This window comes from Vipera berus (genome assembly GCF_964194415.1).
Source record: "Vipera berus genome assembly, chromosome: Z".
Lineage (NCBI taxonomy): Eukaryota > Metazoa > Chordata > Lepidosauria > Squamata > Viperidae > Vipera > Vipera berus.
Genome location: NC_138205.1, coordinates 92,022,223 through 92,048,789, shown reverse-complemented (window position 1 = coordinate 92,048,789; position 26,567 = coordinate 92,022,223). Strand labels below are relative to the sequence as shown.

Sequence of the window (26,567 nt, the reverse complement as noted above, 5' to 3'; positions counted from 1 at the left end):
TTCTACCTTCCCTTTTCTTTCCTTACTCTCCTGTAGCCCTATCACACTGCCTCTAGCAAAGCGCTCCCTAGTCTCCCACGCTTGCAGAGTTTCCCTCCCAGCCGCGCAGGGCACATTCACCTGCAAGGAAGTTACTGATCTCCTCGGGGATGGCGGACAAGCCCTGCATCATGACTGGGTGGTCGCACGGGATCCCCTTGCTCAGCAAAGACAAGGAAAAGATATAACCACACCCCTTTCCCAACTCCGGGAAGTTAGTTAATAAACCTCGGGGGCGGGACTACTTCACCAGCTTCTGCCAACAATAGTATATTAACTAGTACAGTATTGCGCATGTGCTCTTAGCACGGAGCACGCTTACGTTACTGCAAAAGTTCGCATTTCTATGGTTACAAGAACTCCGGACTGACAAGTGTCGCAGCACGTGACTCTAGTTTTACATTCTCTCCATATTTAGTGAGGGCTTCCCGTTCTTAAGTTTGATCTGAGTCTTAAGTTCTTTTCCACTATCAAAAATGGCCAAAAATGGGCCACGGCAGCTTCAGACTTTGGGGCATCTCTATTCGATAAGACGATTGGAATATAAATATGCAAGACGCTTCTTTGATTGGCTGAATTATGCTTTCCCGGTTTTAGTTCCCCACCACTCGGTATGCGGTCTTCTACTTCTGCCACGATCTGGGATTCTACGTTTAAACAATCGGGAATTTATCCTGGCTGCAGAGGTATGTCATTATCAGAATGACTCCTTTGGGGACGAACGGGATTTTCTTTTGAATGGACTTGCATAAGAGCGTTCTGTCCACCTGCGGAGGGTTCTGTGTCTGTAATAAAATGGAAAAAGTAATCCGCTTGTAGAGAAATAGCAGCCAAAACATCATTCGCAGGAGAAGGCTTTTTCGGTTTTGTTTTGATTTTAAGCAGCAATTTGTTCCACACTCCCGTTCATCTATATAATCGGGGGGGGGGGAATAAAATGCAAGATTATTGTTCTATAATTAATGCAAAGTCATGGCTTTCTAATTAGTTGCAATCTTTCTGAATCTCAAAAAGTCACTTAAAAATCTACGGGTTGGTTTCCCAGATTGTGAGATGTACCGTGGTGAAGTCAATCTAAGGGAAGCCCAAACTTTCCCAAAGTTTTATTGTACTGTTTTCCTTATTCATTTCTGTTCATTTTGGTATTTGTTTTTTAGGGGCGTATGTACACTAAGGTTATACTAAAGAGAAGTTTGATGTCAAAAAGTTTAGGAAACCCTGGCCTAGAAGGAATAAATAAGGAACAAATTTATAGTTTCTAAAGCTGAGCATGCTCAAAACAAAAAAAAACCTGTCTTAATTATACTATTATTGATTAATTCTGAAATCATTATTTTCTCCACAACAATTCTGTATTCCATTATTTTGTATACAGAAGATACTATACACATAGAATGAAAGAATGCCTTTTATTGAGTTCATTTATCTATAAAGCATGACATTACAGACACGTATTTGCTAGAATTTCAGTCAAGAAAATATTTAGCTTTGAATTTAGAATTTGGTCGCTTCCACGTATGTTGAGATTACAATTCCCAGAATTTATAAACAGCATAGTTATTGTAACCATATGCATGCAGACCAAATTTAAATAGGATGAATATAGGTAATTTATAAATATCCTGTGTTGCACAGAGGACCAAAGGACATTAATTTGCTGCTGGAATTAACGGAAAAGTATTAATCTGATTTTAATAAACTATTGTGAAACATTTTTTTCTTTACTTACACTTCAGAGCACACTTCTTTATGTTCATTATTGCTTTGCTTACAGTAGAAATTTAAAATTGTCCTGTTTCATCTTAATCACTATCAAACCATCTTTAAAAGGACCCAATAGTTCATTAACAGCTTCTGACATTCCAAAAATATCCTTTATTTATGTTAAGTTATGAATTGATTAAGATCTTTTCATTCAGTTCCACTAATGGCAGTGTCTGATATGTATTTGCATCTAGGATTTTTGTCCTGGTTAGACAAACCTTTTTATTATTAGTTTACAAAGACCAATTTTGTTCCTCAAGTCTTGAACTCTTAAAAGGCCCAACATAAGACCCAGCATAAAAGGACTGGTAATTGGTACAGTAAAACAAAGAGCACACTCAGGCTTTCATTCTTAATACAACAATCTTATGATAATCCTTCTGTTCTGCTGGCCAGGTGGCATAAGATGGATGCTGAAACCTGATTAAGATGACTTCTTAGCTGAGCTGATGATAGCTCTGTTTCACTTTACTTCCCTGATGAAATGGCTGGTGACAAGTGATAGCTGATGGAAATAGGAGTGTGATAAAGCTGCAGCTGATTGTGGCCCTGTCTCCTTCAGTCTCTCTGCTATGAACCTGATATAATGACTACTGCCATGTGACAGCTGATATGGTTTCTCAGCGAAGCTTACTTCTCTTCATTCGTTCTGCTGCCAGCCTAATAGTTTAATATGAAGGAAGCAGTTATAAGCCACTGGCCTTTCAACCTCCATTAATCCTTTAGCTAGGAATTTAATGCAATTTTATCCAACCTACTGCTGTTGAGATGAGTTGGCACTGTAGCTCCCAGAATCTCCAATAAACATTTGTGCCATGATTGCTTATATTTTTTTTAAGAGTTGCACTCTGACACACCTGGAGGGCACTAAACTGGAAAGTACCATTGTACCAGCAATTTGAGGAGTTGAAATTTTTAAACAATCTGAAGACTAGAAGATTGTGGAAAGCCAATCTAATTTGGTGCAAGTACGGTGAAAGCTTTTAAAAAAACAACAACAACAACAACCTTGGTTAACTTGGCAGATGGTGAAGATCCTGACAGTAGTTTACCTATATCTGGAAAATCTTAGTTTCTAACTCTGTATTCTTCCCCACTTTCAGAGGAAACATTGAGGATGAGCAATTTTGTTTGCTCACATCTTTAAAAATGGAAATATCCATTGAAGAAAATAGGGAAATGAAAAATCTGCATGAAGGATTGAACATAACCTTCCTTCTCATTGATTTATTCCTCAGCAGCTTTCTATTACTTTTTTTAATGTATAGGAGAGAAAACTAGATAATAGGCATTTTGATCAAATAATGAAAATAAATGTTCTCTGCATTTCTTGAACTATAGTTTGGTATTTCTTCCACGCCTTATCTTTAATTAGACAAGGAAGCTATTTTAGCTAGCAGTAGTATTTTATTATCCATTTTATTACTGACTTAACCCACATTCAAGCAATTAAGTAACTGGTCCGTATAATGTCATACAGTAATGGTATCTGTGGGTTATAGTGATTTTTATATTTGTGTTAATTGTTAATAAATGCTATTCTTTCTGCCTAGGGAATACTTGTATTGTGTTTGTCTCTCTCTCCAATTGTTATAATAGCTATTAATGTGTACTTTCGGTTACACATTTCTGTCAAAAGGCTCGGGAAGCATGTATGTACATAATAGGTTAACAAGGAAATAGTATCCAATCCAGCAATTTTGACCTTTGGGGCTAATCTTAATCCTACTTTAAGTTTAATTTACTGTTCAGTCTCTCCTCAGAAACCAATTTAAGATGTCATCTAAACCAACAAATACTCTATTTACATTGAAATTACTTTCCCTGTTGACATTATTATAACTGTTAGCTGTGTGAAAGGAGAGGATCTGAAGTCAAATGAAAATACTCCGATAGAAAGTAAGAGGACTTTCTTAAATGGATTGGAGATCACAGCTTAAAGCTCCAGCAACCATATAGTGCCAATTAAGCTAAAGTGTAGAAACTTAAGCCAAAAACTTGCCAAGAAAGTTCATGAACTGAAATTTAAAATCTATTAAATCTTTATTTGTGAATTAATTGAACAGTCTGGACATAGGGGAGCTTCCAGAGATGATCTACCTCGGTAACCCTTCTGTGAAAAGAAATAAATCATACTGTGAGTTAAGGTGGGTGAGGAGCAAAGTAGTGGCCCGCATGCCTAACGGCGTGCAAATCACATAACTAAAAATCAAAAATAGTGGTGGTACATTCAGGGCAAGTGCATCTGAGATTCCTTTCATCTTAGCATGTCTGGCTTAGTTCAGTGCAACACTTGTTTTGCAGCTGTCTCACAGCACTCTTTTCAAACTGGGAAAATGTCCTATCTGTACACAAATCACTAGTCTACAAGGGCAGATTATTTATCTAGGGTCTGTAATCTGTGCTCTTCAGGCAGAAATTAGGTGTTCAGCTCAGCCCTTCTACTCTACTGAGCCTCCGTGCTATCAGCCCCCTCTGCCACAAAGATCCTGCAGGAGAAGGGCAGTGTGGACAACTGTGGGATCTGGCAGGGAGCTGTGAACCATAAACCCAAAGCTTTCGCTGTGTCCCTGCATAACAGATACAGTGCCCTTGCTGACCTTAATAGGGATATTATGGAAACAGGTAAAGGTAGTTGTGATGATAACTCAAATAAGCAGAGGACCATGGTCCGAGATGAACTTGTTTTTGACAGGGAGAAGTGCGAATCAGGTATTACACATCAGTCATGCAAGAAAAGAAAGGTACCCAAAAAAAGAAGCCACCTTCTGGTTGGTGATTCAATTATAAGGGATGTAAATTTAGGAAAGGATACAGAGGTTTCAAAAGAGGTCAGGTGTCTTCCAGACCTTGGGAAGAATTCCATGGATGAGAATCCTAAAGGGGAAAACAACTCAAGAAGCTTGGGAAATTTTGAAAAGTGAGATAATAAAGGCCCAGTCTAGAACAATACCAACAAAGAAGAAAAATAACAGCTCTCAAAAGAAACCAGCATGGCTGCATAAAGAACTCTGATAAATTGAAAGATAAAAAGGACAAGTATAAGAAGTGGAAAGAGGGGCACATAACTAAGGCAGAATATCAGCAAATAGCCCGTGGCTGCAAAGATGAAATGAGGGAAGCTAAGGCTCAAAATGAACTAAGGCTTGCGACCAAAGTCAAAAATAACAAAAAAAGCTTCTTTCAACATATAAAAAACAAGAAAAAAAGTTAAGGAAATGATTGGTCCATTAGTGGGGGAAAATGGCAAGAAGGTGACAAGCAACAGGGAGAAAGCAGAACTATTTAACTCGTTTTTTGCATCTGTCTTTACACAAAGGGGAAAAAATCCAACCTACCAAAACCAGTGCCATAAAAAAACAGAATAGAAACGCAAGTTAAGATAGGCAAGAAAATGGTAAGTGAGCACCTGTCCAGCCTAGACGAGTTCAAATCTCCAGGACCAGATGGATTACACCCCAAGGTTCTCAAGGAACTGGCAGACGTGATCTCAGAACCACTGGACTATATTTTTCAAAGATTCTGGAGCACTGGGGAACCACCAGAGGACTGGAAGAGAGCTGATGTGGTTCCCATCTTCAAAAAAGGGAAAAAAATAGATCCAGGAAACTACAGACCTATCAGCCTGACCTCAATATGTGGGAAGATTCTGGAAAAGATAAACAACAAATCAGCGAACACCTTGATGGAAACAAAGTCATCACTAAAACTCAACATGGGTTTGTCAAAAACATCATGCCAGACAAATCTCATTGCATTCTTTGACCAAGTGACAAAATTATGGGACCAGAGGAATGCTGTAGATATAATTTACTTGGACTTCAGTAAGGCATTTGATAAAGTAGATCACAACCTACTACTTGATAAGATAGAAAAATGTGGGTTAGACAGCATCACCACCAGATGGATTCGTAGCTGGCTGACAGGCCATACTCAGCATGTGGTCCTCAATGGAACTGCATCTACATGGAAGGAAGTGTGTAGTGGGGTGCCCCAGGGCTCTGTTCTGGGCCCAGTGTTCTTCAACATCTTCATCAGCGATTTGGATGAGGGGATGCATGGGGAACTCATCAAATTTGCAGACGACACCAAGCTGGCAGGAATAGCCAATACTCCAGATTCAAGAAGATAGGCTTAAAATACAGGAGGATCTGGACAGACTTGAATACTGGGTGCTATCTAACAAAATGAAATTCAATGGTGAAAAAAGTAAGGTTCTACACTTAGGCAGGAAAAATCAAATGCACAGGTATAGTATAGGTGGTACCTTGCTCAATAGTAGTAACTGTGAGTGGGATCTCAGAGTCCTAGTGGACAATCACTTCAATATGAGCCAGCAGTGTGCTGCGGCTGCCAAAAAAGCCAACACAGTGCTAGGCTGCATTAACAGAGGGATAGAATCAAGATCACGTGAAGTACTAATACCACTTTACAATGCCTTGGTAAGGCCACACCTGGAATACTGCATCCAGTTTTGGTCACCACGATGTAAAAAATGTTGAGACTCTAGGGAGGGTACAGAGAAGGGCAACAAAGATGATTGGGGGACTGGACGCTAAAACATAGGGAACGGTTGCTGGAATTGGGTATGTGTAGTTTAACGAAGAGAAGGGTGAGGGGTGACATGATAGCAGTGTTCCAATATCTCAGGGGCTGCCACAAAAAAGAGGGAGTCAAGCTATTCTCCAAAGCACCTGAAAGCAGGACAAGAAGCAACGGATGGAAACTAGTCAAGGAGAGAAGCAACCTAGAACTAAGGAGAAACTTCCTGACAGTTAGAACAATTAACCAGTGGAACAACCTGCTTCCTGAAATGGTATAGGGTTCCCTGCCTGAGCAGGGGGTTGGACTAGATGTCCTCCAAGGTGTCCTTCCAACATCATCATCATCATCATCATCATCATTGATATGATTTTATATTGATATGATTTTAAAATGCCCTGTAAACCGCCCTGAGTCCTTCGGGAAAGGGTGGTATATAAATCTAATAAAATCTAAATCATCATCATTATTATTATTATTTTCACATGGTATCCTATGTGATTTGAGTTTACCTTGTAGCTTACCATGTAGAAATTATTCTTGGATGGATGGAACTATGCCAACAAATGCTATGTTACACTTGTAATTTATTGCATTTATTACGTAGTGGTCAATATTGCTACAATTGGAGGATGAGGGGGGGAAATGAAGATTTTTCATGTTTTGCAGTAGTAATAAGTCAGAACCTGTGTTCTAATCTGTAAATTCTGGGCTTCTCGCTTCCCGAACAAAAATATCCTTGGTAGTTCACTAGGTAGCTGTGATATTTTTTTATACTATTCTTTCTAACTGGGGACTAAGGGATGTTATCTTGCCAGATTTCTTCCTTGCACTGATTGCTTGCTTCCACTGCTCTGCCCAGAACAGAGTCCCTTGTGTTTGTCTCAGCTGAAAAACAATTTTCTGGTGGTGAAATCCACCTACAAGCTACCACAGTTCCATGTTAGCCACTGAATAGTTCAAGGTCAATGAGATTTTCAAATGGTCTACTTGCCTGCTGACTAAAGCATCTCACAGGATTTTTAAGCAAGCAATTGTACCTATTAGCTAATGCACCTCTGTGTTAACCAATGGGTAGACTGGGCTGAATGGATTTTTAAAGGTCCAGATCCATTCATAAATCAGCACTGTTATGTATTATCTAATAGGCAGCTTGCACTAACGGGATTATTCCCCTAACTTTAAACATGATTTTATTTTGTGGGTAACTTTGTTACAGGACATTGCATGTCAAAACAACTAGACACAAAAAATTTTTCCCATGCCATCACTCTACTAAACACCTAATTTCCATAGTGTCTTATGACTAAGAATATTTACCCATATATTAGGGCTATATTACTGTTACCCTTCTCATCTTTCCTATTATCTTCTCCTCTTGGTATCTTATGATTTATCGCAATGTTGTTGTATGTACATTGAGAACTTATGCACCAGAGACAAATTCCTTGTGTGTCCACCTGCACTTGGCCAATAAAAAATATTCTATTCTATTCTATTCTATTCTATTCTATTCTATTCTATTCTATTCTATTCTATTCTATTCTTACTCTTACTCTTACTCTTACTCTTACTCTTACTCTTACTCTTACTCTATTTATAGAGATCCCTCCAAACAGTTGCATTAAAGTGCTGAATTCCGCAAATTGGCCCTGGTTATGTAATAAGCATTCTGTTCTTGAAATTGTGTTGACAAGAGTTGAAACAATTATCAGAATAAAATCTATCATTATCTCCAAGAGTGCAAGTTACATTTAGGAAAAATCATGATTGCATACTGTTTCTAGCTAGCCTCTAAGATTTAAAACAACTGAAGCTGTTATCTAGTTGCCTCCCCTTAGACTTGCAGCTATCCCCAAAATAGCATGGGGATTTCTAGAATTACATAATTTTTTCAGAGGTTTTGGAAATAGTTCCTTGTTCAAGGGGAAGAGGATTATTTTCAATATTTAAAAGTGAAATCTTGCTATTTATGTCAGAAGGAGCTTCTCTCAGAAAATGATGGGCAAGTTCAAGCTTCACATCTTTCTGTTTTAAATGTAAATGGGAGAGTTGTTGATACCTTGTTTATAAAAGGAATGGAGATCCCTGTAAGTTGGAGAAGTATCTTTTTTTAAAAAAAGTCATCCCTTAAAAAAGCAGAATATGATGGGATATAGATAAAAGACAGCTGTGTTCTCTTACTGGATTCAACAGAAATAGACTCGGATAACTCAAAAATCATTGACATTCATTTTAAAAATGAAAATACTGTAATGTCAAGTGTCTAGTAATTGAATATACTAATATTTACAGCTTTCTTATTCTGAAATTGTGACTCTGATGGGAAAAATGAAAAATCCATCATTTGAATGTCTACTTATATTGAGTACCTTGATTTTATAGAAATGTGTACTGCCAATCAAACACAAAAATGACATTGAAATGTTTAACAAAATCTAGAGTAGCCAACATGATAGATCCATGCTATTTTGCTGCTTATCCAGTGGATTACCTCTGAAATTTTTGATATTCTGTGTTATGCTTTGAGTTAAATTAATACAATTTGACTCTGTCAACAGGAGCTACTGATCATCATATTCTATGGGATTTCTGGCGAGCTGCTTATTCAACGAGTAGTATGTGCCTTATGATTTAATGGACAGTCTTTGAACTTATGCAGCATATACAATAGCTACTGAATTAGTCTTATTCCCAGATGAGTGTGCATAGAATTAACCAAATTAATTTTAATTATATAGTAGCTTCTGAAGGTCTTTGACTAACTGCCAATTGTTTTGTCTGTTCTTACAGTTGTGCCTAATGACTTGAAAAAAAACCTAATGAATGTAATTACTGAGGCCTAAGTATCTCAAGGTATGGCTGTTTTTCTTTGCTAGCCTTTAAATTCTTTTTTCCATTTTTTAAGCATGACTTACAAAAACTGCCTTGCAGAAATGAAAGAATTCTTTCAAACAAAATCATAATAACTGTTTTAAATAAATGCCCACACTGCCATTTCTAATTCTGTACATTACATTTTATTTTTTTTTAAAAACTGCTGAACATTTGACTGATTGAACGTTTTCCAATATATTAATCAAGCAATATTAATATAGTAATAGCTGATATTAATGTGGAATATTCTAATTTGAAAAATGTTTAAGGTATGACCTGCTCTCTATAAATACACCTTACCAAGGTAGTATTTCTTTTAAATAAGTATTAATAGGATGACACTGTACGAGCATTAATATTTGTATCTCTTAGACTTATCTATCCATATATGTTTCTTTTTCAGCAGAAATGGATTAAACCTGGTATGGTTGAAGTTTATTTTCTTTTGCCTTCTTATGAAAGTAAACATAAATTATTGCATAAACATAAATGGCTCTTTTAAGAGCATTTTTGTTTTCAATGTAGAGTACTTATCAATGCAGAGAATTTTGTCAATTTTGCAATAGCCATGTGATGTTTTAACAGATGTGCAGTTAGGAACTTGGAAAAAGCAAGGTTGCACAATAAAAATGGAAGCTATAACACAAAGACATGTGAGGAGTCCCAGAGTCAGGAAATTACATTTGACAATCTAGAGCAGGGGTGTCAAACTCAATTTCATTCAGGGCCGCATCAGCATTGTGGTTACCCTCAGGGGGCCGGGTGGGTATGGCCAGGGTGGGCGTGGCCTACTGGGTGGGCGTGGCTAGAGTGTGTATGGCCTACGCATCAAGAGTGCCTATGGGGGCCTGGGCAGGAGTGGGACAGATCTGAGGGTCTCTGGCAGGAGGAGGGTCTCTGGGCCAGGGCCAAGGCAGTGGGGCCATTCCCTCACTGTTTCCAGGATGGCTTCGCAGGCCACATGAAACCACTTCGCGGGCCAGATCCGGCCCCCGGGCCTTTTGTTTGACATGTCTGGTCTAGAGAGACAAAACTCTGCCATGGTGCCCACCTTGTATAATCTTCTCCCCTCAGAAATGAAGCTCCATCTCTCTAAATATTCCACAAATCTCTGAAGAGTTGGCTGTGCAATTGCAGTCCCAAAACACACAGGGATATTGTGATGGTCCTCTTAATTAATTAATTAATTAATTAATTAATTAAAATCCTGCATTTGAACTGCAGCAAAAGCTGACTTGCAGTCCTCCCAGCTCAGCATTGGGGGATCAGAAATTGGGAGGTTGAGGCTGTTATCTACCATTGCATCTTTTATACTGTCTGCATCTGATCCGTCTGATAATATTTAATGTATTTTGAGTTTTAAAATTTAGAGACTTTCCAAGGAAGGATGTAAACTTTCTAGATATTTTGAAGCCACAGGGGGGAAAACCCTGCTTTTTCTGTGTTACTGAATAGGAGGGATAGAAATATATTTATTTATTTATTTATTTATTTATTAGTTTTTATAAACCGCCCTTCTCCCGAGAGACTCGGGGCGGTGTACAGAGGAAGGAATGTGTACAGATTGAACAATAAAAATAATAAAAAACAATAGTGAAAACAAACTGGGACCCCAATTAACGCTATCATGCCAGGCCGGATTGCTGGAACAGGAAAGTTTTTAAGTCGCGTCGGAAGGTACGGAGGTCGGGGGCCATCCGGATTTCGGTTGGTAAGCTGTTCCAGAGGGCTGGCGCACCCACTGAGAATGCCCTCCCCCTGGGGGCCACCAGCCGACATTCCTTGAGCGGTGGCACCCTGAGGAGGCCCTCTCTGTGGGAGCGCACAGGACGGTGGGGTGCTGACATTGGCAGAAGGTGCTCCCGTAGGTAGTCCGGACCCATGCCATGTAGGGCTTTGTATGTCATTGTTAGCACCTTGAACTTCACACAGAAGGCAACCGGAAGCCAGTGCAGCGCACGGAGGAGAGGTGTGATATGGGAGTATCGGGAGGCTCCCAAGAGTGTCCGAGCCGCTGCACTTTGCACCAGTTGAAGCTTCCGAGTGGATCTCAAGGGCAGCCCCATGTAGAGAGCGTTACAATAGTCTAGGCGAGAGGTCACAAGGGCATGGGTGACTGTACGTAAGGAATCCAGGTCCAGATAAGGCCGTAGTTGGCGAACTAGTCGAACCCGGGAGAAGGCCCCCTTGGTCACAGCTCCTATGTGGTCTTCCAGGGAGAGCTGCGAGTCTAGGAGGACACCCAGGTTGCGGGCCCTATCAACAGGGGGTAGTAACTTGTCCCCGATGTTAAGCAATGGGACGTTCTGAATATCCTGGCTTGCCGGTACGTACAGCCATTCAGTCTTGTCCGGGTTCAGTTGAAGCCTGTTTCTCCCCATCCATTCCCGGACCGCTTTCAGGCAGCGGGACATCACGTCTAGGGCATCACTGATATTGTTTGGAGTTGAGATGAAAAGCTGGGTGTCATCAGCATACTGATGGTACCGTACTCCAAAACTGCGAATGATCTCACCCAGCGGTTTCATGTAGATGTTGAACAGGAGAGGCGAGAGGACCGACCCCTGAGGGACTCCGCAAGCGAGAGGCCTCGGGGTCGACCTCTGTCCCCCTGTCAGCACCGACTGCGAGCGACCCTGGAGAAAGGAGGAGAACCAACGCAGAACCGTGCCTCCCACTCCCAGTCCCCTGAGGCGTCGCAGCAAGATACCATGGTCGATGGTATCGAAAGCCGCCGAGAGGTCTAATAAGACTAGGACAGAGGAATGGCCCCTGTCCCGGGCTCTCCAGAGATCATTCATCAGAGCGACCAATGCCGTCTCCGTGCTGTAGCCCGGCCTGAAACCCGATTGGTACGGGTCTAGATAAACCGCTTCATCCAGGATCTGAGGAAGTTGGTGCGCCACCACGCTCTCAACAACCTTCGCAAGGAAGCGAAGATTGGAGACTGGACGAAAGTTATTCAAAGAGGATGGGTCCAAGGTGGGCTTCTTGAGGAGAGGTCTCACCACCGCCTCCTTCAAGGCGGTGGGGAAGTGACCCTCACTCAGAGAAGGAGAGATGACCGCTAGGAACCAGCCTCGTGTCCCCTCTCGAGCTGCATAGGCCAGCCAGGAAGGGCACGGGTCCAGTAAGCATGTGGAGGAGCTCAACCTTCTCATAATCCTGTCCACTTCCTTAGGAGTTACAGGATCAAATTCTTCCCAGATGACGTCGACAAGACTGTCCATGTCTTGTTCTTCCATCTCAGCCCAGTTGGAGTCCAGGCCAGTTCGAATCCGAGCAATTTTATCCAGCAGATATTGACCGAATTCCTCAGCTCGACCCTGCAAGGGTTCCTCCCTCACCTCTTGGTTTAATAGGGAGCGAGTCACCCTGAACAAGGCAGCCGGGCGATTATCTGCGGACGCGATGAGGGTGGAAAAATAGTTGGATTTTACCACCCTTATCGCAGCGAGATAAGACCTGGTGAGGATTCTTAGTCGCAATCGGTCGGATTCGGATCGACTGGATCTCCAACGGCTCTCTAGGCCCCGTCTCCGACGCTTCATCTCCCGGAGCTCCTCGGTGAACCATGGGGCTCGCTGGGATCTGCGCCGGGTCAGAGGCCGCAAGGGTACAACTCGGTCCAGAGCCTCCGTGGCTGCCTTTTCCCAGGCTTCCACTAAGGCATCCGCCGAGCTGTGAGCAGGGAGTGCATGCGTGTCCCTAAGCGCTGCCTGGAACTTATCAGGGTCCATTAGGCGCCTAGGGCGGTACCATCTGACTGGCACCGTGCACCCACGGTGGGGGGTGGCAAGGGGGAAGTCTAGCCGCAGGAGGTGGTGATCGGTCCATGACAGGGGCGTAACAGTTGTGGCACCCCCACCGATATCATCACGCCACCGTCCAGACAAGAACACCAAGTCTGGGCTGTGGCCTCTCTCATGAGTCGGTCCAGAAATTATTTGCGACAGGTCCATGGCCGCCATGGAAGCCATGAACTCCCGAGCCAGTTCGGACGACCCTCCCAGGGACGGTAGATTAAAGTCGCCCAAGACCATGAGTCTTGGGAATTCAACCACCAACCCTGAGAGGGCATCGAGTAGCTCGGGCAGGGCCGCCGCTGCACGATTAGGTGGTAGGTACGCCAGCAGCAGGCCCAACTGCGCCCCTGGGCCGTATCTCAGTAGGAGAGACTCACACCCGACCATCTGAGGGACGGTGGTCTCTCACGGGCTAAGGGATTCCCTGATGATAACTGCCACTCCCCCGCCCCTCCCATGAGCCCGAGGCTGGTGCAGCACCTGGAAACCTGGCGGGCAGAGGTCAACCAGAGGAACACCCCCCTCTGGGCCCAGCCAGGTTTCCGTGATGCAAGCCAGGTCCGCATGCTCGCTCTCCACTAGGTCACGAATCAGGTGAGCTTTGTTAGCTACGGACCTTGCATTCAGGTAGACCAGCCTTAGCATGGGAGGGTGCGCACCTTTGCTCCCGGGTCCTCCGGGGGAGAACAGAGGGTCGGAGCGTCTCACCGCTTGTACAGAGCGGAGATGACACTCCCGGTGACGATACGGCCCTCTGTCTGTGCACCTTCTGCCATTCCCCACCATCCTAGGGATGGGATGTTTGTCAGTACGCCACTGGGTGTTATCGGCGACTGGCCCTCGTTGTACGCCGTCGCGAACGGTCGTGGGCCTGGCATGCGTTATGGTGGCTGGTAGGCGTGCCTTTCCCGCGCAACCATAGTCTTCTCCCTCCCCCCTCCCTAACCCCACAAAAAACTTAACTAAGAACTTAATCAGGGGCCTCTTGTTGGGCTTATGCTGGAGGCCCCTGACCCTGCCCGGCCATCTCTCAGAGGCCCAGTGGTTGGGCCCGTCATCGAGATTGGATGTGATGCAGGCGGGTCGCACCCAGGAGAGTGGGGAACCCCTGAGGGCGTGTAGTACTGTGCTGGAGTATTGAACGAGCATAGTCACAAGGGGTTCCGGGAAGGCAGTCCCCTGGATGCTTATGTTCATATTTATGCTACCATTTAGTGCCCTAAATTTACTTTGCTGTTTTAGGAATATACATGCAACATGTATAAGTTTTTTTTTAAATTACCATATATGTACAAGTATGATCTAGTGTAGGGGTGTCAAACTCGCAACGTCACGTGAAGTCTCGCGACATGTCGTGACTTTTTTGCCATTGTCGGCAATAGGGTGGACATAGTTTCTCTATGATGCATCTGGCCCGTGGGCCGGCAGTTTGACACCCCTGATCTAGTGAGATTATAATTTCATTTACTTATTGAATATATTTAAAATATTTTTTTACTATTTGTTCCAAATAGAAATATAAACCAGAGAATTGTAAAAAACAATTGTATTAAATTTGACTATTGGACAAACTGGGTAAAAACAAAGATGGGAATCCATCAAAATGATAATAAAACAGAATAATATCAGGAACAGATCCACCAAATTCACAAAGAAAGTACACATCAAAATCTTCCTCTTCCTCTTGGCTGTGTCCTGAGCAGAAAAATATTTGCACAAGAACAGTATTGCTTGTATACTTTGGATAAAAGTTATTCTGATATTTCTTAATAAAAAATGAGAGAGAAAAGGGATAACAATACACAAACATATTATCTTGTTGCATTTATAATTCCAAAAGAAAGTAAGTTTAGTGATGGCGAACCTTTTAGAGACCGAGTGCCCAAACCGCAACCCCAAACCTACTTATTTATTGCAAAGTGCCAGGGGTGCATCAGCATTATGGTGCCCTCAAGGGGGGGGGCAGTGCCGCCTCTGGCACGCAAAAACCAGGGGCACAAAAATGGGCCACTGTGCTGCAAGGCGCTGCAACACGCAAGAATGGGGCAGTGCTAGTGAGTATCACACAGGCACTAGCCCCGCCCCATTTGCAGCACGTGCATGCTTGCGGCCTCGTGTGCATGCGCATGCATGTAAAATGCTTCCCCCTCCCTTTTCTTCCAGTCCACCAATCGACAATGGTTGCTGACCTCTGCTCTACCATCTCTACTCGAGCTTGCTAGTCGGCTGCTTCGCCTCCTTTGTGTTGGGCAGGGCTCCTGCTCCGGGCAGCAGTGGAGGCCTGATGGACCTGCTGCTGGTGGTGGTGGCGCGCGTGCCAACAGAGAGAGCTCTGAGTGCCGCCTCTGGCACGCGTGCCATAGGTTTGCCACCACTGTAATAGATATTTATTTTATTTATTTATTATATCTATTATATATTATATATATTATATTTATATTCTGCTATAATCCCATCCAATCAGGTTTTATAACTTAGAATTCTGCAAAACCTGAGTCCCATAACTCAAATGCAGGAGTTGCTTATGGCTTCAGGACAACCTATAACCTTGGATAGACAAATCCATTTTCATGATAAAATTCTTCACAAAGTTAGAAAAATCTTTGTGCAAAACATCTTTCTATATAATGTCATCATACATCAAAGTATCTCCATGAAGTTGCTTTTAATATACTTTGCATTCAAGTCTGCTACAACAAAACTTTGTTTGAATTTCTGCCTGTGAGAGTTGGCTTAAACTATGAATTATTACTTTGTGAAATTAAGGAATCTTGGCAAAATCTCCATGCAAATTTAGTTTTAGTGTAAAATGTCAGAATATCGTGTAGTTTACAATGAGATCATTCAGTTAACAATAGAGCTTCTCATGATGGAGTGTCCCTAAAGCAGAGTCAAAAGACTAAAAGTTTTCAAACACGTTTCACAGCAGTATACTGCTGGGAAAACAAGCACATGTGAAAATATAATATTCTATTTATTCAACCCTTTATATTAAAAGATGACCATTAAAATTGTGGTTCTTTACTAAATCTGTGGTTTCTATTTTATGGGCCTTGAGGCAGGAAGTGCCTGTTCTGTACCAGCCTGCTACCGGCCCTGCAGAAAAGGCAGGGACAACCCCTCCACAAACGGCAAGAGGCTGGAACTACGCCTGCCAAATTTATAGCTACAAAAACAAACAAGACACGAACCAAGAAACCGGAGCTTTAAGAAGCATGAACCATCCGAGCGATTGCCTTCAGCAAACCAGCCCTCCCAGACATTCCCCTTATATAGAGTTCAGGGCGTGGCTTCTCTCTGCCTCCTTCCGAGAAGCCCCATTGCCTTCCTCTGTTTACTCCTAATTGACTGCCTCCTGCGTCGGGCGTCCTTGAACAGGGCCAGCTGTGGGTCATCTTCATCCACACTGTCAGGCTCACACAGCTGGGTCTCCGTGGTGACCAAGTGGGAGGGGCCTGGCTGAGGGCTATCATCAGCAAGATCTTCAACCCCCTCAGCAAGGTCTTCAACACCCCCCTCCTCCTCTGAGTCGTCTGACCCAACTGCCGAACCCACAGGCTGACCCTGAATCACAACAGTGCCAGCATTTATATCTATTGTGGTTTTGGATGGGACCTATCCATTAACCCATGATTAGCCAGGTCCTGATTCTTCCTATGTCTTGTAATTCAGTAATAGTCCGCTTTAATTTACTTTGGCTATCAGAGCACTGAAAACATATGCTGTGTTTGAGATATTTGCAACCTACATAGTATTTAGAAAAAAAAATGGATACCTATAACAACCTGCCTTTGATATTCCAAATGAGCATCCATTGTGTATAATTGCCCACTTTAAATTGTGAAATTGATTGAGCTACTGCTCAGTAGAATGATATGTCAGTTACATTTGCCATTTCCAGTCAGATGAACCATTCCTGTTCAAACTGTTCATCAATTGCAGGTTGGTATGTGCTCTTCAGGGTCTGAAGAAGGGAATATTTATTTATTTATTTATTTTTGGGACTTATATGCCGCCTTATCTCCCGAAGGACTCAGGGCGGCTAACAACAATAAAAATACAATAATACAAAAGTTAAAAAAAAGAATTAAACTAGCAGCCCCAATAATAAGTTAAAAACATTTTAAAAATCCCTGTCAGTCCAGGTCAGCCTGATGGAAAAGAAATGTTTTAAGGCCGCAGTGAAAGGACCGGAGATCCGGGGCCATCCGGAGCTCAAGGGGAAGTTGGTTCCACAGGGCCAGCACTCCTACAGAGAAGGGCCTCCCCCTGGGGGTCGCCAGCCGACATTGTCTAGCCAACGGCACCCTGAGGAGGCCCTCCCTGTGTGAGCGCACTGGATGATATACTTATACACCATGTACCAATTGAATGGCTCTCTCTTAGATCATTACGACTTGCATACATGGACAAAGTACCCCCATATAGTCATTCAAGAAACCCTCTTTGAGCTGTGGTGGCACAGTAGTTAGAATACAATACAGCAGTCTAATTCTGCTGACTTCTGGCTGCCAGCAGTTCGGCAATTCAATTCTCACTGCGTCAACATTGACACAATATTTTTATTTATTTATTTATTTATTGATGGGATTTATATCCCGCCCTATCTCCCGAAGGACTCAGGGCGGCTAACAACAAAACATATAATAAGTACAGAAATCAAAATAAAAATGAAATTGAGAACATCAGTGCAGTAAATTAAAATTAGAGAATTTAAAAAATGAATTAAAAATACTAAATATAAATTAATTAAAATGCCTGTCAGTCTAGGTCAGCCTGGTGGAACAGGTGTGTTTTGAGGCCGCGGCGAAAGGATTGGAGGTTTTGGGCCATCCGAAGCTCGGGGGGGAGCTGATTCCATAGGGTTGGCGCTCCCACAGAGAAGGCCCTCCCCCTGGGGGTCGCCAGCCGACATTGCCTAGCTGACGGTACCCTGAGGAGGCCTTCTCTGTGTGAGCGTACTGGACGATGGGAATTTGTTCCCGGCAGCAGATGGTTCTGCAAGTATCCCGGACCTAAGCCATGTAGGGCTTTAAAGGTAAGTACCAGCACCTTAAATCTCACCCGGAGGGCAACTGGTAGCCAATGCAGCTCACGCAGGAGGGGTGTAATATGGGAGTATCGGGGAGCTCCCATCACAACCCGTGCAGCTGCATTCTGCACCAGCTGAAGCCTCCGGGTGGTCTTCAAGGGCAGCCCCATGTAGAGAGCATTACAGTAATCAATATGGGAGGTAACGAGTGCGTGGGTGACTGTACGTAGGGCATCTCGGTCCAAAAAGGGGCGTAATTGGTATATAAGATGAATCTGTGCAAATGCCCCCCTAGCCACGGCTCCAATGTGATCTTCAAAACTGAGTCGTGAATCTAGGAGGACGCCCAGATTGCGTGCTCTATCAATGGGAGGTAACATCTCTCCTCCTATAGTCAGAGATGGAACCTCTTGGACTAAACTAGATGACGGTATGTACAGCCACTCAGTCTTGGCCGGGTTGAGTCGAAGCCTGTTTTCTCCCATCCAAATCTGTACCGCTTCCAGACAACGGGACATCATATCGAGGGCATCACTGGGTTGGTTCGGGGTGGAGATGAATAGCTGGGTATCATCAGCATATTGATGATATTTCACCCCGAAGCTACGGATGATCTCTCCCAGCGGCTTCATATAGATGTTGAACAGGAGGGGCGAGAGCACCGAACCCTGAGGGACTCCACAATTAAGAGGCCTAGGGCTCGACCTCTGCCCTCCTGCCAACACCGTCTGCGAACGGTCCGAGAGGTAGGAGGAGAACCACCGCAGAACGGTGCCTCCCACTCCCAGCCCCTCAAGACGACGCAGTAAGATACCATGGTCGATGGTATCAAAAGCCGCTGATAGATCTAATAGGACCAGGACAGAGGAATAACCTCTATCTCGGGCCCGCCAGAGATCGTTCACCAGCGCGACCAATGCCGTCTCCGTGCTGTGCCCTGGTCTGAAACCCGATTGGTACGGATCTAGATATTCAGCTTCCTCCAGGTTCAAAGGGAGCTGTCGTGCCACCACGCTCTCAACGACCTTCGCATGGAAGCGAAGGTTGGAGACAGGACGGAAGTTGTTTAAAACAGCTGGGTCCAGTGCCGGTTTCTTGAGGAGGGGCCTTACCACCGCCTCTTTCAAGGCAGCAGGGAAGTACCCTTCACTCAGTGAGGCATTGATAACTGCTAGGAGCCAGCCTCGTGTAACCTCCATTTTGTCCTTCCAAGGTCGGTAAAATGAGGACCCAGATTGTTGGGGGCAATAGGCTGACTCTGTAAACCGCTTAGAGAGGACTGTAAAGCACTGTGAAGCGGTATATAAATCTAAGTGCTATTGTCAATAAAATATAGAATTCTATGTAAATACTTAACATTTATTCCCCTGGATATGTATTTTGGAATTCAATATAATGATGTTAGTAATGAAACTTGTAGAAACTATGAATAGGAGATAAAAATGCTTTATGTTGGGTCAGCCAAATTAAGGAATCAAAATAAATCAATAATTAAAAAAATAACTTCTTAATCTTATTGGCAATACAATTTATCAAATGAAGAATGCCAGGCTTTTGAAAAAGTACATTAATGTTTCTTAATATCAGTAGATATTTTCAATTAATATTGTATAAAATTCTGCTTCCTGCCTTTGATGTATTACTTTAACCAAAGTTAATGAAAGTGTCAGAGAAGAAGGAAACCAACCTGAATATACAAAAATGGACAAATTAAAACATTTAAATAGAATTCTACATTTTGTATTGACAACAAAGCAAAGCCTTGAATTTTCCTCATTTTAGACAAAGATCATGGCAATATATTTTCTGTAATGCTTGCATTCCACTTTACTTCAATAATAAAATCTCTTCGTACACATATATAGTATCAAGGTTCCAACTGATGATCCAAACAAAGTAAGCACAGCTGAGGCATTCCAATCTCTAATGCAAAACTTTATTGAGTACAGCATATCGGCACTGATGAATAGAAAAGGAGCTCTGGTTAAAATGGTCCCAGAACAGTAAATTAAAAATATAAAACCTCCCTTCCTCCCTAATAGTGCAGGTCACATTCCCCAATTAAGTGTCAGATATTTGTTAAGAGAAAATCTTCAGTTCCCAGCTAACAGTTCTCTGGTGACCTTGGTTCTTATGATGGACCGCTCACACCTACAATGAGCATTCCAGTCATCTCCTCTCCCCTCTGGGTCTGTTGGCAAGCCAAGAAACAACAATGGCTGAAGCAGAATACCAAGTTTCTTTGAAGCTCGACGTATAGTATATGCATAGCCATTCTACAAACATATAGAAAGAGCTGAATTTAGTTCACAGGACCTTCCATTCACAAAAAAGATCATACTGGATTTCAAAAAAAACATATTTTTATTATAAAAATAATAAAATTACTAAAAATGTGCAAAAACTAGAATTTATAATGAAGATACAAGACAAGCAATCTAAAAGATATTTGAGAATAACTTTATCTGTAAGGAAAATAAAGTAGATTTAATGTGTTGCTTTCTAGCATATCTGAACATATGTGCCATCCTTGCTAAGCAGATCTTTATTGATAAAACTAGCTTTGCTATGCAGACTAATGATTGTTGAAAAAGCTAGTTGCATGGATTAATGTCTAGCAAAGGCAATAAATTCTGATTAAATCCTGATTCTGGACAATATCAGTACAAATCATTTCACAACTAATAAGGAAAATAATCTTGTTCTTCAGTTGGTAGGTCTGACACCTCGCATCCTTATGGACCATAGCATACCAGGCCCCCCGTGTCCTGCTTTGTTTCCTGGGGTTTGCCCAAACCCACGTCCACTGCATCAATGATATTATCTAACCATCTCATCATCTGCTGTCCCCTTCTCCTTTGCCCTCATTCTTTCCCAACATCAGGGTCTTTTCCAATGAGTCCACTCTTTTCATTTGGTAGCCAAAGTATTTGATCAATGATGTTGGTACATATATCATAATCAAGTATGAAAACAATTTTATAATTGCAGTTATTTATACTAAAAGTAATATCCTTTCCAACATAGTTAAGATGTAAATCTAGTTCTCATGGCCCAACAGGGTGATTTCATTTTATAAATTAATGGGAACTAAAATTCTTATCTTGTACTGCCAGATCTCTCTGTAATAGAAGACAATGGCAGCTTTCCCATTGACCTCAGTGGAAATGAGATTAGGTCTATCATTTTCATATATTACACTTCAAGGAGCTATGGTTTGAAATTCTGCATTCTGTGCCAAGTATTTCAAGGGGCTCAGTAGTGCAATAACCATAAGCAGAGAATTTTTAAGCAGTACACGGATTACCCTGGTAATTAATTTTGTACTCCTTTTGCAAAAAAAGTTTGAACGTGTGTGTGTGTGTATGTGTGTGTATGCACACACACATACATACACAGGTACACATGTATGTTTATGTGGCTTCAAGTTATTGCTGACTTCTGACAACTGCCTGGACAAGTCCCTGCAGTTTTTGACAAGGTTTCAAAAATGGTCTGCCATTGTCTGCCATATTTCCTAGGGCTAAGAGATTGTGACTGACCTAAGGTCACCCAATTAGTTTTCTGCCTGAGGCTGGACTTGAACTCTCAGTCTCCCAGTTTCTAGCCTGATGCCTAAACCACTACACCTAATTAGCTTCTTAAGTATTACCTAAGTCTAAGTGCACATGGATTAGAGAGTCAATACACTATGTCCGTGGTGGCGAACCTATGGCACAGGTGCCACAGGTGGCACGCAGAGACCTCTCTGTGGGCACGCGCGCCGTCGCCCCAGTCCTAGGCCTTCAGCTGGGTTTTATGAAACCTTTTCACTTTAGGCCTCTGCCACCATGTGCAAAAAAAAAAGGTTCAATCAATCAATCAATCAATTTCAACTTCTCGCAGGGAAAAAAAGATCTCGCAAAGTTGGAATTGATTGATTGGACTTTTTAGTCCCACCCAGTCTGCCCACCCAATGGGCCACACCCACCCGGCACCTGATGATACGTAAGTGGGTTTTGGGTTGCAGTTTGGGCACTCAGTCTCTAAAAGGTTCGCCATCACTGCACTATGTCAGTACAAATTCCAAGCTTTGTTATTTTATTATTTTCTGATCTTTTGGTAATAGGTATATTAATACAACGGAAACCATATTTCCTACAGAGAAATTTGAATTATCAAAATATATTCTTGCTTTCTACTATTTCTGTAATGGTGTTAGTTAAACTTTAGCATTGCAACCACTGATCTATTTGATTTTTCACTAAATACCACTCTATTTGTATTCAGCAAGGAAAAGGATGGTAAAGATATACCCTAACTAAATTCCAGCTTCATTCTATTGCTGCTGTACTTCTGCACTTAAATGATAGTAGCCTCCATCTTGACTTTTTATCTTACATGTATCACAAAGACATTCCTGGGATCAGCTAAGTACAGTAAGGTGCTGCTACCTGATTTGGGACAAACAGAAATAATGTTCTCATACAAACCAAGGATTATTTAATTAACATATCCCCATATTCTGCCATATAAAACATTTCAAATATACGCTCATTTCCTCAAACTGGCCCTTTTGTTCTTGCCTTTATTTTTTTCCTTTCATGTTAAATAAATCCTGATTCTGGTATCTCAATATCCTGAACCAGTGTCTGAGCAGGATTGGACTGGATGAGAGCTAATAAATTGAAAATCCAGACAACTATATGGTTTATGTGTACAATTAAGTGATATTCAATTAAATAGTATTTAATCTTAAAAGGATTGCACTCTGCTTAACGATCAGATACATAAATTTGTAGCTGTCTTCAGTTTACAATATATATGCTGTTTTAATTGACTGTGTGCTACCCAGAGAATTCTTACTAGTGGGTGATATAATAAATTGGTGTTTAGGTAAGCAGACTGATAGACAAACATCCTTTCTTCTAAATTTTTCACAAATTCAGAAACTGAATTCCTAGTAGGCTTTAGACATTGCATAGTATTTTGTGACCTATAATTCTTCCTAATAGCTGGCAATAAAATGAAGTAGTTCTGTGTTCATGGAATTGGTGGGAGAGAGACTATTGCAGTGTGTTAGTAGACATCAAACTATAGTTAATCATGATAATTGTAGATTCAATACATTTTAATTTGTACTTTGTTTCTACAAATCTGTAGTGCCCTAAGAAAGTAAACTTGAGATTTCAGAACATTAGGCTCTAATCTATGTGCACTCACTTGGTTGTAAGATTCATTGATTAGAGTAAGACATACTGTTAAGTAAACATTTTTGCCTTTTACCTGATAATCTGTTAAAACATAGAATAGAATATTATTTGGTTCTGACTATCAGAACATTAATATTCTGATGTCCTTCATGAATCAGACACACTGTTTTTTTGCTATTTCATCTATTTCTATTCTTTTTTATTACAGTATTTATATGACTAAAACCCAGCTGCTAAATCTTTCTGTACTGTTGAAACCAAGGAGATGATATTGGAGAAATGAGGCAGAGACAATGTTGTATACGCATGTTTAAAGTCCAGAGTCCCTCCTTCCTGCCCCACAGGCTGACCCCAGGAGAGATGGAGGAGCTCCGAACCTTTGTGGATAAGAACCTAGGGGTTTCATCCAGCCTGCTAAATCCAAAATGGCATCGGTGCTCTTAAAGGAGAAAAAGGATAGATCATTAAGGTTGTACGTGGATTTCAGAAGGATTAATGGAGTTTGTGTAGAGAATATGTACCCCCTCCCTGTCATGAAAGACATGCTGGAGCACTTGTCCAAAGGGAAGGTGTTCACCAAGCTGGACTTGAGAAAGGCGTACTATTGTATGAGGTTCAAAGAGGGGGATGAATGGAAGACAGCTTTTCATTGCCCTTTAGGGTGCTACCAATTCCAAGTGAGGTCCTTTGGACTACAAGGAGCACAAGCTATGTTCATGCAGCTAATTAATGAGGTATTGCATGAACACCTGTACAAAGGGTGCTGGTTTACCTGGTAAAATTCTCATCTACTCTGAGACAATAGAAGAGCACATGAAGCTAGTGAGGGAAGTGCTGCAGAAATTACTGAAAGCTAAATTTTATGCCAGATTATCCAAGTGCAATTTCCACAAAACTAGTTTGGACTACTTGGAGTACTGGATATCAAGCAGGGGGTTAGAAACAGATCTTGGGAAAGTGAAGCCCCCTGAACCCGGAGGCAACTGCAGAGCTTTCTGTGGTTTGCCAACTTCTACCGACAATTCATCCTTTACTTTGCACAGATAGCTTTACCTATCACACAACTATTAAATACGGAAGAGGGAGGGTTGAAGCTCAAAGCCGTGGGAAGAGATAGCCATGGACTTTGTTGTGGAACTAACTGAGTGTTCTGGAAATACAGTAATTTGGACTGTGATTGACCTGTTTTCGAAGCAAGCACATTTTGTGGCATGCCTGAAACTCCCATCAGCCTGAACCTTGGCCAAGTTGTTCGTGCAGCATATATATACCGTATTTTTCGGACCATAAGACGCACTTTTTTCCCCAAAAGTGGGGGGGAAACGAGGGTGCATCTTATGGTCCGAAGGTGATCCGTATGGCCAGCCCCAACCCCTGCAAGTGGAGCACGAATCGGCACGTGCTGAGAAACGCCGATCTCACGCTCCTGCACTCTCCCTTGCTCGGTTTCAGCTTCCCTTGCTACAAGAGAAAGCAGGCTGAAACGGAGTGAGGGAGATTGCTAGGAATGCGAATTGGCTGATCTCGCGCTGCTGCAATCTGCCTCATTTCAGCCTGCTTTCTCTTTTAGCAAGGGAAGCTGAAACCGAGCGAGGGAGTTTGCAGGAGCGCGAGATCAGCCGATTTGCATTTCTGGCAATCTCCCTCACTCCGTTTCAGCTTGCTTTCTCTTGTAGCAAGGGAAGCTGAAACCGAGCGAGGGAGTTTGCAGGAGCGCGAGATCGGCCGATTCGCATTTCTGGCAATCTCCCTCACTCCGTTTCAGCTTGCTTTCTGCAAGAGAAAGCCGGGCTGCAGGGCCGCCTCCGCGGGTACTGCTCTAATGCAGAGAGGGAAGGACAAAGAGGGAGGGAAGGAAGGAAGGAAAGGAAGGGACAATGGGAGAGGGAGGGAGAGAAAGAGAGAGAGAGAGAGAAAGAGGGAGAGAGAGAGAGAGAGAAGGAGAAAGAATTTTTTTTTCTTGTTTTCCTGCTCTAAAAACTGGGTGCGTCTTATGGTCTGGTGCGTCTTATGGTCCGAAAAATACGGTAAACTGCCTGGAGTCCCAAGGCATATCATTTCTAATTGGGGGGGGGGAAGTTTACCACAAAGTTTTGGTGAGAGTTTATCAAACTAATAGTTTCCTCACAGGACCTTAATTCTGAGTTACATCCAAGTACTAATGGATCAGCTGAGAGAGCTAACTCAATGGTAGAGCAATATTTGCGTTGCTATGTGAACTACCAACAGACCAATTGGTCTGCCTTTTGCTGAAGTAAGATATATTAATTCTGTATATACAGTAGTAGCACTGGGTTCACCTCATTCAAAATCACTATGGGAGCGGATTTTGTACCAATGTCAGAACTTCTGAGGGAACCTTCCTCCTCGTTGTCCTTAGCTGATTGGATGGATAACCTGAAAACTACATGGAGGGAGGTACAGAAGGCATTGGATAAGACTAGGGAATCATATAAGAGGCAAGCTGACCGGAAGAGGGTTCCTCAAGAGATCTATAGGATTGGGGATCAGGTGCACCTGTCTACTAAGTATCTTATGCTGAGTCCTAAGTACATAGGACCTTTCTCAATTGTGAAAGTCATTAATCCTACAACTGTTGAACTACGATTGCCGAAAGAATTGAAGCAAGTCCACCTAATATTCCATTGGAGTTTGTTGAAATTGTTTAGAAGATCTAAGCTTAAGACCAGGTGGAGAGGAACCTCCTCGTCCTATATTAGTGGTGAGAAGCATTAAGAAAATACTAGATTCAAGAATGTTTAGGGGAAGTTACACTGCTTAGTCCACTGGAAAGTTTACCCCTTAACTGATGCTGAATGGATAAGAGCATATAATGTTAAGGCTGACAGATAAATAAGAAAGGTTCATGATAAATACCCCCACCATCCAAGGGGATGAAGTTTGAATGTCTGGTTAATTATACTTACTGTTGTCCTATGTCTACTCTTCTTTCAGGGGGGCGGCATGTCAAGGTTAAATTGCTAAGATGCCTGCTAACATCTATTGCTACTCAACTTGCCATAGAAATAGGGGGGAGGGATAGGAAGCGTGGAAGGAAGCAGGACTCTAAGAAGCATCCACGGACTGTGACAGCGTACAAGAATGTCAAGGTCACTAACGCAGGTGTCTGACAGAGAAGTGGACCATTCTCATAACAAACCAAAGATGTATGATTGGGCAATGTGAACACTTGGTGGGTGCAGGGTTATGAAAAGCTATTGTTAACTAGGCAGATTTTCAGGGGGGGGGAATCAGAGATGGTTTTACTTCTTCAGTTCTGAAATGTGTACTCAATAAAGTTTTATATTTATGGCA

The 26,567-nt window shown here is 42.4% G+C and overlaps 1 protein-coding gene and 1 long non-coding RNA gene across 3 annotated transcripts in view; one reads left to right on the top strand and one right to left on the bottom strand.

Annotated features, from left to right (window-relative positions):
- SKAP2 (src kinase associated phosphoprotein 2) overlaps window positions 1-252 on the bottom strand; it is a 141,039-nt gene extending 140,787 nt beyond the window's left edge. The window contains exon 1 of the mRNA XM_081343192.1: window positions 121-252. Within this exon, the coding sequence (XP_081199318.1) occupies window positions 121-172 (52 nt within the window). The 5' untranslated portion in view covers window positions 173-252. The remainder of the gene's footprint in view (window positions 1-120) is intronic.
- Window positions 253-588: 336 nt separating this feature from the next.
- Window positions 589-26,567, top strand: LOC308678504. 2 transcript variants are annotated; one of them, XR_014028668.1, is made up of 3 exons: window positions 589-725; window positions 9,139-9,201; window positions 26,208-26,567. It is a non-coding gene; the product is annotated as an uncharacterized lncRNA (long non-coding RNA). The 2 variants fall into 2 exon arrangements; XR_014028669.1 differs by lacking the exon at window positions 26,208-26,567 and adding an exon at window positions 9,629-9,701.